At 40.8% G+C, this 12,073-nt stretch overlaps 1 protein-coding gene across 6 annotated transcripts in view; it reads left to right on the forward strand.

The window, feature by feature from the left end:
- The first annotated feature begins 1,337 nt into the window (after positions 1-1,337).
- The window catches only part of PCDH9 (protocadherin 9), a 1,013,871-nt gene continuing 1,003,135 nt past the window's right edge, over positions 1,338-12,073 (forward strand). For all 6 annotated transcript variants that reach the window (XM_066235523.1, XM_066235527.1, XM_066235525.1 and 3 more), the window contains exons 1-2: positions 1,338-1,867; positions 3,087-6,257. In XM_066235523.1, the coding sequence (XP_066091620.1) occupies positions 3,222-6,257 (3,036 nt within the window). In that variant the 5' untranslated portion in view covers positions 1,338-1,867; positions 3,087-3,221. The remainder of the gene's footprint in view (positions 1,868-3,086; positions 6,258-12,073) is intronic.

The raw sequence follows: 12,073 nt of genomic DNA on the forward strand, positions 1-12,073 counted from the left end.
ATTAAAGCCTAGAACTTTACTCAAGGATCTGGCGTTGTAGGTAAGAACCCATTACGCAAATCTTAGTGGTTTCCTGATTTTAAAAGACCAGTCATATACAGATAGTGTTTTCGGGGACATTATTTAAAGAATAAGGTTAATCCTTGGGGGAGTCATTCCATCCGGTTCTTGTATGAAAACGTGAAACGTGTGAGGATACGCTACAGAACTGAAGTCGGAGAAATGAATTTCACAGGGAAAGAAGTATTACGTGTAAAGTTGGAATCAGCAGAAAATGCGAAGGGAAAGGAAATGGTCCACAGCTTGGGGAAGCAGCTGGATGGGACTCCTTCCAGCCTTTCGCAGGCAAAGTTTGCAGCTAAGTGAGCTGGAAGCGGTCTGGACCAGCCAGGTTCGCGGGGGCAGCAGGGCAGCCAGCCACGTCCTCCGCGCGGCTCGGGGAGCTGAAACCGGGCGCCGCACGCCAGGCTGGCCGGGGCTGAGCGAGGGCTCCCAGAGGCTGCCACTCTCCCTTTCCCCGCCAGCTCCCGTCGCCCTGCAGGCCGGGAGCGCTCCGATTCATCTTCTTTGCGGTCTCGACTGCGATCCAAACATTCTCTGCCCGACCTCGCGTTCTCCGCCCTCTCTGCCCTCGTCGCCCGTGTCCCTGCCAGCAAGGGTTTTAGTTGCAGCTCCGGGCGTGTTGTCCTTTCAACGCGCTCCGTGGAAGTGTCGACACGCGCTCCCTTCCGAGGGACACCCTCACATCTCGGGCCTCTGACCCCGGGCTGACTCTTCCATTTTTGCATCTTGGCCCATCGGTTTAGAACAGAAGAGCGCGGAACGTGAGCGCAGCGCCGAGCGCCCGCGGCGCCCCCCTCCGCCCGCTGCGGTGCCGAGGCTCCCCGCACTGGCGCTCGCACGCCCCGCGGCCTCCTGCAGCGCCCCTCCTCGCCGCAGCGCCGGCACCCGGCCGCTCGCTGTCCTGACCGGCACCGAGGAGCCGCCAGCACCGCCCGCGCCCGCCCGCCCGAGGAGCGCCAGCGCTTCCCTCCGGGGCCAGACCCTGGTGGGCATGCTCAGTGCGCCTCCTGGAACCCAGCTCTCTCGGGGCCGGGATCGGCTCTCCGTGTTTTCGCGGCTGCCGAGGGGACGCTGAGGAGGGGAGGCTGGGAGACAGTCAGCGCCTTGTTCTGCGCCCCCTCCCTCGCGTCCGGCTGAGGCCGCCCGCACCGCAAGAGGCGGGCCAATCAAGTGCCGGGGGCGGGGCTTGCCCGTCACGCCCTCCCTTTGGGCTTATTGAGAGTTATATCAAGAAATTCAGTTCAGAGAGAGGAGAGAGAGGAGAGAGGAGAGGGAGAAGGAGAGAGGGGCAGAGGAGAAGCGAGAGAGGGAGAGCAAACAAGACAGGAAGAAGCGTCCTAGAGTCTCTGAAGCCAGAGAGAGCCGATTAGGAATTTTTTCGGGCAGCTGTCACCCCGGAGAACAGACAGAGAATCACTATCACCCCAACTCTGACGTTTCCTACAAGAAGTTAGAGACTTAAGCAGTACTGACATCGGAGGGAAATGGTATGCTTGATGCTGTGGGAAATACCCCTGAGCTGAAGAAGTGCAACTGGATGTCGTGTGTGTTAAATACCAGAAGAGCCCAGACCCCGTGGGTAATAGAGACGCAATGTGGAGAGAATAACGACAAAGCTGTGAATTTGTTCTCTGGAGTTGCTAATTTGCCAGCCTGAAGCAACACATTTCACAAGGAGGAAACGTTTTGCTGCTCCTGATTTCTCCCCAAACTGGTGCTACCAGATGCATGGCTTTCTATGTGTTGGAACAAATCGTTCCTAACTGCAGCATACCGGGAAAGGGGAAAGGTTGAGGCAACTAACGTAAGTGTAAAGTTTTGCATGCACAATTGTAAAATCTGTGTTTAGATATGTCCTCAGTGGAGACGAGGGACGTTTGTAATTGGGTAGACGGTTGGGGCAGAGCTCACCTACTAGGCTGTATCTGCATCCCTACCTGCATCACTCTGCCGGAACTAATCACGGGCATCAGCTACCGTACAGCCTAATGCAGATAAGATTAGAGCCTGGGAACTGACCAGTTCTACTCAAGTGAGTAGCTGCCGGGAACCTTGCACCCGTTTAAATTGCAGTTAGAGGAGCATCTAAGCAGAAGCCTTTTAACCAGCGTTATTGGTTTGCGGTATTTATGTGTGGCAGATGTTACTAATATTATAACCAGAGATCAGGGTTAAGAAACTGCATTTCCCCCACCTCCCCTCTTTTAGGCTCTGCATGGAAATATTACTGCGTTTCACTTACATCTCTTCCACCTCCAGGATTGGAATTTTATATTATTATTTTTGCAAAGTTTTAATGTGTTTGTTAATTCTAATGGGGGTAATTTGACAATGGGGAGAAACGAGAGCAAGGTCTGTACAAGACATTTGAAGTCTTGGTGTTGTGCTTTTAGGCAGTGAGGATCCGTAGTGGCCGGTGACTGTTGCTGCTGATGCTGCAGCAGCATGTCCGATGCTTGTTTCCCAGTAAGATTGTGTTAGAAGGCAGTTGAAGAACTGGGAGCAAAGAAAAAGACAGTCTTTTTCTCAGTGTGGCAGGGAAGAAAACACAGCACAGTTGACAGGTGACAAAGCAGGTAGCAAGAACTACAGCTAAATACTTATGTTTTCCACTTGCACCTAAAGAAAAAAAAAAACAAAAAACAAAAAACAACAACAACAAAAAAAAAACGAAGAGAGGTGGGTTAGAAGCCAAGAGGCAGGTAAGCTGGGGGAGGGGAGGAAGACTGCAAGAATGCAAGACTGCATGTTTTGAATTAAACAGTGTCCTGATAAACAGTATGAATGAATACAGGTAAAAATAGCAGCTGTCCTGAATTCAAAAGTAGATAATTTTCTTTTCTCTGGGCAAATGCAACATGCAGGGGATATTGAGTGTATTTATCTACAGAGTTAACTTGCAAACAGTGCCAGAGTAAACTGCCTTGTTTACTAATATGTAGTGGAAAATGTGTTGTGGTATTTTGTGACTGTATATTTTTGTTTACTGAAGAATAATATTGTCTATAAAATTGTGTTGACAGTGGCTGTCTCCAAATAAGTGATGAGATGTAATGCATCCTCCAGTTCATGCACGCTTCCTCTTGCAATTCGCGTACCACTCCTCAGTGGAAACCTTTAACCTCTAAAATTCAGGAAAAGAAAATAAATACATTATCATGGACCTGAGGGATTTTTACCTGTTGGCTGCTCTGATTGCCTGTTTAAGGCTGGATTCTGCAATAGCTCAAGAACTTATTTACACTATTAGAGAGGAATTGCCTGAAAATGTGCCCATAGGAAACATACCAAAGGACCTGAACATTTCTCACATCAATGCTGCCACAGGGACCAGTGCCAGCCTTATCTACAGACTGGTTTCTAAAGCTGGGGATGCCCCTTTGGTGAAAGTATCCAGTAGCACTGGGGAAATTTTCACAACCTCCAACAGAATAGACAGAGAAAAACTCTGTGCTGGAGCCTCTTATGCTGAGGAGAATGAGTGCTTCTTTGAACTTGAGGTGGTGATCCTCCCCAATGATTTTTTCAGGCTGATCAAGATCAAAATCATTGTTAAGGATACCAATGATAATGCCCCCATGTTTCCATCTCCTGTCATCAATATTTCCATTCCAGAAAACACTTTGATCAACAGCCGCTTTCCAATCCCATCAGCAACAGATCCTGACACAGGCTTCAATGGTGTACAGCATTATGAATTGTTAAATGGGCAGAGTGTTTTTGGACTGGATATTGTGGAAACTCCAGAGGGAGAGAAGTGGCCACAATTGATTGTTCAGCAAAACTTGGACAGAGAACAGAAAGATACCTATGTGATGAAAATCAAAGTAGAGGATGGAGGCACCCCACAGAAATCCAGCACGGCCATACTGCAGGTCACAGTAAGTGATGTTAATGACAACAGGCCAGTGTTTAAGGAGGGTCAGGTGGAGGTCCATATTCCAGAGAATGCCCCTGTAGGCACCTCTGTAATTCAACTCCATGCTACTGATGCAGATATAGGCAGTAATGCTGAAATCCGGTACATTTTTGGTGCCCAGGTCGCCCCTGCTACCAAAAGACTCTTTGCTTTAAATAATACTACTGGGCTGATTACAGTTCAGAGGTCCTTAGATCGAGAGGAGACAGCCATTCACAAAGTGACAGTGCTGGCTAGTGATGGCAGCTCCACTCCCGCTCGAGCAACGGTTACCATCAATGTTACTGATGTCAATGATAACCCTCCTAACATAGACCTCAGGTACATTATAAGTCCCATCAATGGCACAGTGTATTTATCTGAGAAAGATCCTGTCAATACTAAGATCGCCCTAATTACAGTTTCAGATAAGGACACAGATGTAAATGGCAAAGTGATCTGTTTTATTGAAAGAGAGGTCCCATTTCATTTGAAGGCAGTATATGACAACCAATATTTGTTAGAGACTTCCTCTTTGTTGGACTATGAGGGCACCAAAGAATTCAGCTTTAAAATTGTTGCCTCTGATTCTGGGAAGCCCAGTTTAAATCAGACTGCCCTGGTAAGGGTTAAACTTGAGGACGAAAATGACAACCCACCAGTTTTCAACCAGCCTGTAATTGAGCTGTCAGTTTCTGAAAACAACCGACGTGGGTTATACTTAACAACTATTAGTGCCACAGATGAAGACAGTGGGAAAAATGCAGACATTGTTTATCAGCTTGGACCGAATGCCTCCTTTTTTGATCTGGATCGAAAGACAGGAGTTTTGACAGCCTCCAGAGTCTTTGACAGAGAGGAACAAGAGCGATTCATTTTTACAGTAACTGCCAGGGACAATGGGACCCCTCCCCTCCAAAGCCAAGCGGCTGTGATAGTTACTGTTCTGGATGAGAATGACAATAGCCCCAAGTTTACTCATAACCATTTTCAATTTTTTGTGTCTGAGAATCTGCCAAAGTATAGTACTGTGGGGGTAATCACAGTGACAGATGCAGATGCTGGTGAGAATAAAGCTGTGACTCTTTCCATTCTAAATGACAATGATAATTTTGTGTTGGATCCCTATTCTGGAGTCATAAAGTCAAATGTCTCATTTGACAGAGAGCAGCAGAGTTCCTACACTTTTGACGTCAAAGCCACTGATGGAGGACAGCCACCCCGGTCCTCTACTGCAAAAGTAACTATCAATGTCATGGATGTCAACGACAACAGCCCAGTTGTCATTTCTCCGCCTTCTAACACGTCCTTTAAGTTGGTGCCCCTCTCAGCCATTCCTGGCTCTGTAGTCGCAGAAGTTTTTGCAGTAGATATCGACACTGGGATGAATGCTGAACTTAAGTATACAATAGTGAGTGGGAACAGCAAAGGCTTGTTTCGGATTGATCCGGTCACAGGTAACATTACTCTGGAAGAAAAACCGGCACCTACTGATGTGGGCTTGCACCGTTTGGTGGTCAACATAAGTGACCTGGGCTACCCTACGTCTTTGCACACACTTGTGCTTGTTTTTCTCTATGTTAATGACACTGCTGGAAATGCCTCCTATATCTATGACTTGATTCGCAGGACTATGGAGACACCATTGGACAGGAACATAGGGGATAGTAGCCAGCCCTATCAAAATGAGGACTATCTCACCATCATGATCGCCATTATTGCAGGTGCCATGGTGGTCATAGTTGTGATCTTCGTCACTGTTCTGGTGCGCTGTCGCCATGCATCAAGGTTCAAAGCAGCTCAGAGGAGCAAACAAGGGGCTGAATGGATGTCCCCAAACCAGGAGAACAAACAAAATAAGAAAAAGAAAAGAAAGAAAAGGAAGTCTCCCAAGAGTTCTCTTTTGAACTTTGTGACAATTGAAGAGTCCAAACCCGATGACGCAGTTCACGAACCTATCAATGGGACAATCAGCCTGCCAGCTGAGCTGGAGGAGCAAAGTATCGGAAGATTTGACTGGGGCCCCGCACCTCCAACCACCTTCAAGCCTAACAGCCCTGACCTGGCCAAGCACTACAAATCTGCTTCTCCACAGCCTGCTTTTCATCTTAAACCGGACACTCCAGTTTCCGTGAAAAAGCATCATGTGATTCAGGAACTCCCTTTGGACAACACCTTTGTCGGGGGTTGTGACACCCTTTCCAAACGCTCTTCCACTAGTTCAGATCACTTCAGTGCCTCAGAGTGCAGTTCCCAAGGAGGCTTCAAGACAAAGGGCCCCTTACACACCAGACAGGTAAACGAGCACTTTTACTGGTCTATAAGTACTGCATACAAGTGCCCAGTCAACCAGTATTAACGTGCCAGTGTGTCTGTTGTTTTTGGTCTAACTTTAGCTTAGTTATAAAGAGGGGGAAAAAAAAAACTTGACCCCTTTTCCCTGCCTCTGGGGCTCAGTCAAGAATTTTTAGAACAGCTTTGAAATTTCTGAGTTCTGAGAATTATTTTACTTTCCAGTTTCTTTCAAATGGCAAGAGATGAAAAGAGAAAATTATTCCAAAATGTCCCAAGATAATGTTGGCTGAAGAAGAAAACCTGTCCTGATATGCCAAAGTCTGCTCCTGGGGTTTCCAAATTGACTGCTTCAAGTTGTTCAGATTACCTTTTGATCTAAAAAGTCACCTTCAAATCTCAAGTTTCAAATGACGTTTGAAGGTCTGCCTGTAATTTTGTTGGAACTGTGGTTGCTAAAGGGGTTAAGTTTTTTTTTTTTAGTCTCTAAACAAGATAGTAGAATATTAGATGTGAAGCACATGATTGTTGATAGATTGCAACTAAGCCACAGGAATTAATTTTGATTATAGGTGATTTTATTGTAATATAGTAAATTGGGTATTGACGAGAAAGGTTTGCAGTTTGTCCACAATGGCCAAAGTACTCTTGCAAAAGAAAAAAAAAAAAGGAATGCTTTCTTTCTGATCTAACTGATTTATATAGAAAAGAATGAATCCATTGTAAATATTCTCTCATTTTAGTAATGCATAAGTGATCTGTCATAACTCATTTTAAACTGTGAAACGTACCATATGAAGAGGGATTAAGAGGCTGAGAAACTCATATTTCAACCAAATCCAGAATTAGTTTTTCTTAGGTCTAATAATTCCTTGTTAATAAAGATTTAAATGCAGCGCTGTCTAATTTATTTCACTGGTGCTTGTCTGTTGCCACGAACTCTGAGTGTCAATAATAGCCTGTAGATGGCACTAGGGTATCATGTCGCTTGTGCTGGCCAGGTGCCAATCCCGCAGAAGCAAGGCAAGGGGGGAGGGAAGGATCAAGCTGGTACTACATCCAAAGATACCTTTTATTTAATGATAGTTGCTCTGGAGCAACTAGCATTTCAGTTCATTTGCTTGCTCTTTTGTGATTAGTTCTCACCACACTACCTTTCTCAGATTTTACAATCAAAGTTATATCTTTATTGGCATTAAGTCCATTTATGGTGGTGGCCCATCTGAATTTGTTAAAAATAAGGAACATATAGATTTCAGAAAATTAAGTAAAGCAAAATAAACTTGCAGGTCATATTTATTGACAGTCATCAATCAGAGATTGAAAATTCAAGAGTTCCCCCACCCCACTTTAATTGTGGGAGTGGGGAGAGGTAGAATGTCATATTGAAATGCCATTTCCTTCTCACCTTCTAGTGTTTGTTGCTTTGGAGTGGCTTTAGGATTTCATGTTAATGAGATATTTATAATAATAATTTTCACAGTGAATCACATATATGCCTCCAGATTATTAAGTAGAATACCTGTGATTATACAGCTAAAATCTCCATTCCTTAAAGCAAAAAGTTACCTAGAGCAATTAAAAAGTATATGTAGAGCTTCAATACACAGAATAAAAGGAACTAAAGAGTCAGTATAGAAGTTCTAGAGGAGAGTGTGAAGCTATTATATATAAGCTGAAGTTGGAATGATTTATTTTCATGTTACATTCATCAGCTTTTTAAAAGAAGTGGAAGTTTTAAAATATAGAACATTTTTTTTGCTTACTAAAGCCTTCTAAAAGTTGGTAAACAGTTAATCATGGTAAGAAAAGTAATTTATAAAACTAAATGGATTTAAATATGAAGTTGTTATTTTAATGAAGAAAAAGAAAACAGCTTTTTTATTATTGACTTTTAGTGTGGAGGTCACTCACTATATACTGGTGACATTATGATTTACATGATATCTTGAAATCTAACAGGATTTAAACTTCATATAAAACCACAACTTTCTTTGATATTCTTTTCACATCATCTAGTTTATCATTTAAATATGTAGTTGTTAGCATCAATGTACACACCCACTCTTTCTGACTTTGCCCCAAAAGTTGAAGCTACAGTACAGTGACATAAACGTTCAGTGCATTTTAGCAAAGTATGGCAAAGAGCTTTTGTTGAATCTTAGTCAGTCATTAGAATATTTGTTTGCATGATGTAATCTTTGAAATAGGATGCTGAGTAATTCTCTAACTGGAACTAAAGTGCTATTTAGACATTCCTTGAGACCATGTGTCACTGTGCAATTCTCCTTGTAGGCATTTTGATGTTCATATGTAGCTATGGTTCACTATTATGATAAGAAGCTATTGTAATGGCTTTGCTTTTACCTTTTAGAAGTTTTCATGCTGAGAAAAATAATTGTGATGTTGGAAAATAGGAATATTGAAAATAAGGAAAGGTGATGGTTATAGCAAGATGTACAATTTTAGTATGAAGAAGCACATTTTCTATGTATGAGAACATAAATTATATACTAACCTTTTCATTTTTTCCCCACTGAACTATACGATTATTATCTGAGGTTGTTCTAGTTAAACTAAAAAGTAAAAATTCTTTTTTTAGCTTGTTCACTTTAACTAGTAACTTTTATACTAAATGTGCTCCTGAAGTGACCCAATTTTGAAAAGTAAGATTACCACAAAAGCTTTCAAAGGAATTTATAAACTAACATATAATCTATGAAGATTTTTTAATTGAATAGACATAGATGGCTCTTAACAAGAACACCTTTTCACTTAATGGTGCTCATTGATGTGTGGGTAAAATTCAAAATTCAGCTATTCTTGATAGCTAAGTAAACTTAACTATCATTAATTTGTATTGTCTATACAGTGAAAACATAATGTCTGACTTTTACATCATGAGTTTGCTTGTAGTGCACTGATTCTAATTTTGCCTTCTTTCTTCCTGCTGTTTTCCTGTGTGTGACCCTGTAAAGGTGGTGTGAGACAATTGTAAACCATATTCCTCATCCGCTCTATTTACTAAGCTTTCATTTTCCTTACCTATAACAAATCTGTCACTGAATTGTCCACAAATTATTTTATATAAATTTTTGTAAGTACCCTTAGCATTCACAGATTGAGTGAAATTTCCTTTTTTTCAAAGCAAGATGGTGTCTTGATATTTATTCATAAATAAGCAAAATATATTGTTATGAGGTTAGGAAAATGACACTATAATTAACTCTAGTAAGGCTTTAAATAATGTGCATTGGTGTATTTTCTCTAAAAGAAAAAGATATTCTTAATCGGCGTGGTTTCTAAATATGATATTAAGTTCTCAAAGTTTAGGCTTTCTCAGACTCCCGTGGAGAGTTTCGTGAACTGGTTTGTTGAGCCCCACTCCCAGACGTATTGATTCAGTACCACGGGAGTCTACCCTGAAAGTTTATATCGCTGACAGGATCCTAGGTGAGGCTGCTGCTGCTAGTCCAGGAGCACACTTTGAGAACCACTGCCTCAGCATGTTGGAACAAGAAATGTCAGCTCATTTCCCTTTCAGATGATCATTTCCAGAGGACCTGTTTTTCCCCAGCCCAACTCTCAGCTCACTACTGACAGCCGTTTATTGTAGCTGGAGGCTTTACAGTAAGCTGTTTATTGCTGTTTCCCAACCTAGTTGACAGCTTTAGGGAATTAATTTTCTTGGCCCCAGTGTGCTTTTTGCAGGGGTATAAATGAAAATGTTAAAGAAAAAAAAATGACCTATTTACATTTGACAACTTCTTCCAGTAATGAAACAATCTGTGGGATAGTTGCACTAGAGTTTGATTCAGGGTAAACAGTCATGTTTAATTTTCTAAATAAAATGCTCATTGTAGAGCATAAGCATCCTTATTTTCCACAATCTAGAGTATTTGTGCATATATATATATTTGTATATATTCAAGAAATTATACATTGAAAATGTGCATGCATGCTGCACTCAAGTGTATACATGTGCTTTTGCAGTATAAAGGGAATTGCTTTTATCCCCAATCATTTAGAGATGCTATATTGCATTTATGATTACTTTTCATTTTTGAGTAATTCCTCCACAACACTACTGAAATGTTGTTATGTCATGTAAACTGCACAAGATAGTCATAGAATTGCTATTTAGAACTGTGAGAAAGAAAAATGCACTTGAAAGTAAGAGAGAAAAATGTTAACTCATGTGAGGCTAGCAAAAACTTTAAGATATTTTAAACAACTAAATTTTGCAGTATATTGTGGTGGTTGAACATGAGTGGCATTTGGAGAAAAATTGCTCCCAGACATGCAAATCATGTTTAAAATGGTACCAGTTGCAATTTTTCTTTCTACTCTTCCCTTTTGGCTAAGTGCTCAAATATCATGTTATCTGTTGATCAGGTACCCAGACTCCTCGGATAATGATTCAGGAATTAGAAACACACATTGGCCATCCATTCAAACTGACTACTTTTCATCTTCGGTTTGTAAGACAAATGTTTAAAATTTTTGCAGCTTTATACACCTACGCTGTAAAATTTAAGGTACTTTTTAGCATTTATTGCTAATAACCGTGGGAGGGTAAAAATAAAAAAGTCACCACTATATTAAGCATAGACATGTCTTTGGATTCCTGAACATTTATTATCATAGAGAAAGTAAATTTCTGTAGTTAAAATATTCTATTATCTTGTTTTCTAAATTGTGTTGCAATTAATTCTGTATATAGAAACACTGTAAATTATGTTCCCAGAGGTTCAGATGAGTCATCCTTCCGGTGTCACAGAACAGATTTTGGTATCATTATAATTACCTTGTAAATATTGTACCTGAAATAACATGCTATATTCTTATGGTATATGCATAATCTTATTAGTTCAATATTCAGCATCTCATAATAGCACAAAGTAAAATATGTGAAATAGTAAAACAGAGAAAATTTTATATTTAATGCAAAATCTCACATCTAAAATCAACTTTCCTCTTAACCGATCATAGATTATTTTGACTCTTGAAGTTTCATTTTCATATTGAAGGCATATAAATTACACTCCAAATATTACAAATGGCATCTTAATGAAGTCTTTTTACAATACATTATTTTACATGAGAGTACTGAGGTATGAAATTGATACCTTTAGGTTATATTTTCTCATAAGCTCTGTGTCCACAATTATTTTTATGTTATTATTTACATTTTTTGACTTCTAAATACTTTTGGTTGGGGAGAGTGCAGAAATCCATTAAAGGCTAAAACCTACAGTGGTTATGTTGGTCTAGAAGTACCATACTGGGTGTTTACAGGATTAGGGGCTGTGTCAACTGTATCATTCTTTTTTAGTAATTTCTTAGTTTGACTTTGTCAGAGTAGAACTCTCAGCTTGCATATAGTTAAAAAAAGACAAAAGCAAAACTGAGTCCTTAATTGTTTACCACTTTTCTTAAAATCTTGGAGTAAGCTTTCTCTAAATTTAGTCTGGTGTTTTCTGGAAGGGGATCCTTTATTAAAACTATAAATTACTCTCCTGAGAATATTAACAAATCAGTTAATATTTTACATTTTTAACATAGTTGGAAACCAAGTAAGAGTTATTTAATGTGGACTTTTAAGTTTTGGATTTCTTGATAGTTTTATGTTCATTTTACTTTCCAGAATTTGTTACATATCGCAGACTTAAAATGTACCTGTTTGTTAAATCTAACTAATCACAGGCCAGGTATTAGTGAGAATTTGCAGATGTGAGTCAGCATGAGGCTTACTCTGAAGTTTTCGATATCTGGAGGCATATAGGAGTCAGCCACTCAATAAATACTAGTGCTAATGTG

The sequence above is a fragment of the Saccopteryx bilineata genome, chromosome 6, assembly GCF_036850765.1.
Source record: "Saccopteryx bilineata isolate mSacBil1 chromosome 6, mSacBil1_pri_phased_curated, whole genome shotgun sequence".
Classification (NCBI taxonomy): domain Eukaryota; kingdom Metazoa; phylum Chordata; class Mammalia; order Chiroptera; family Emballonuridae; genus Saccopteryx; species Saccopteryx bilineata.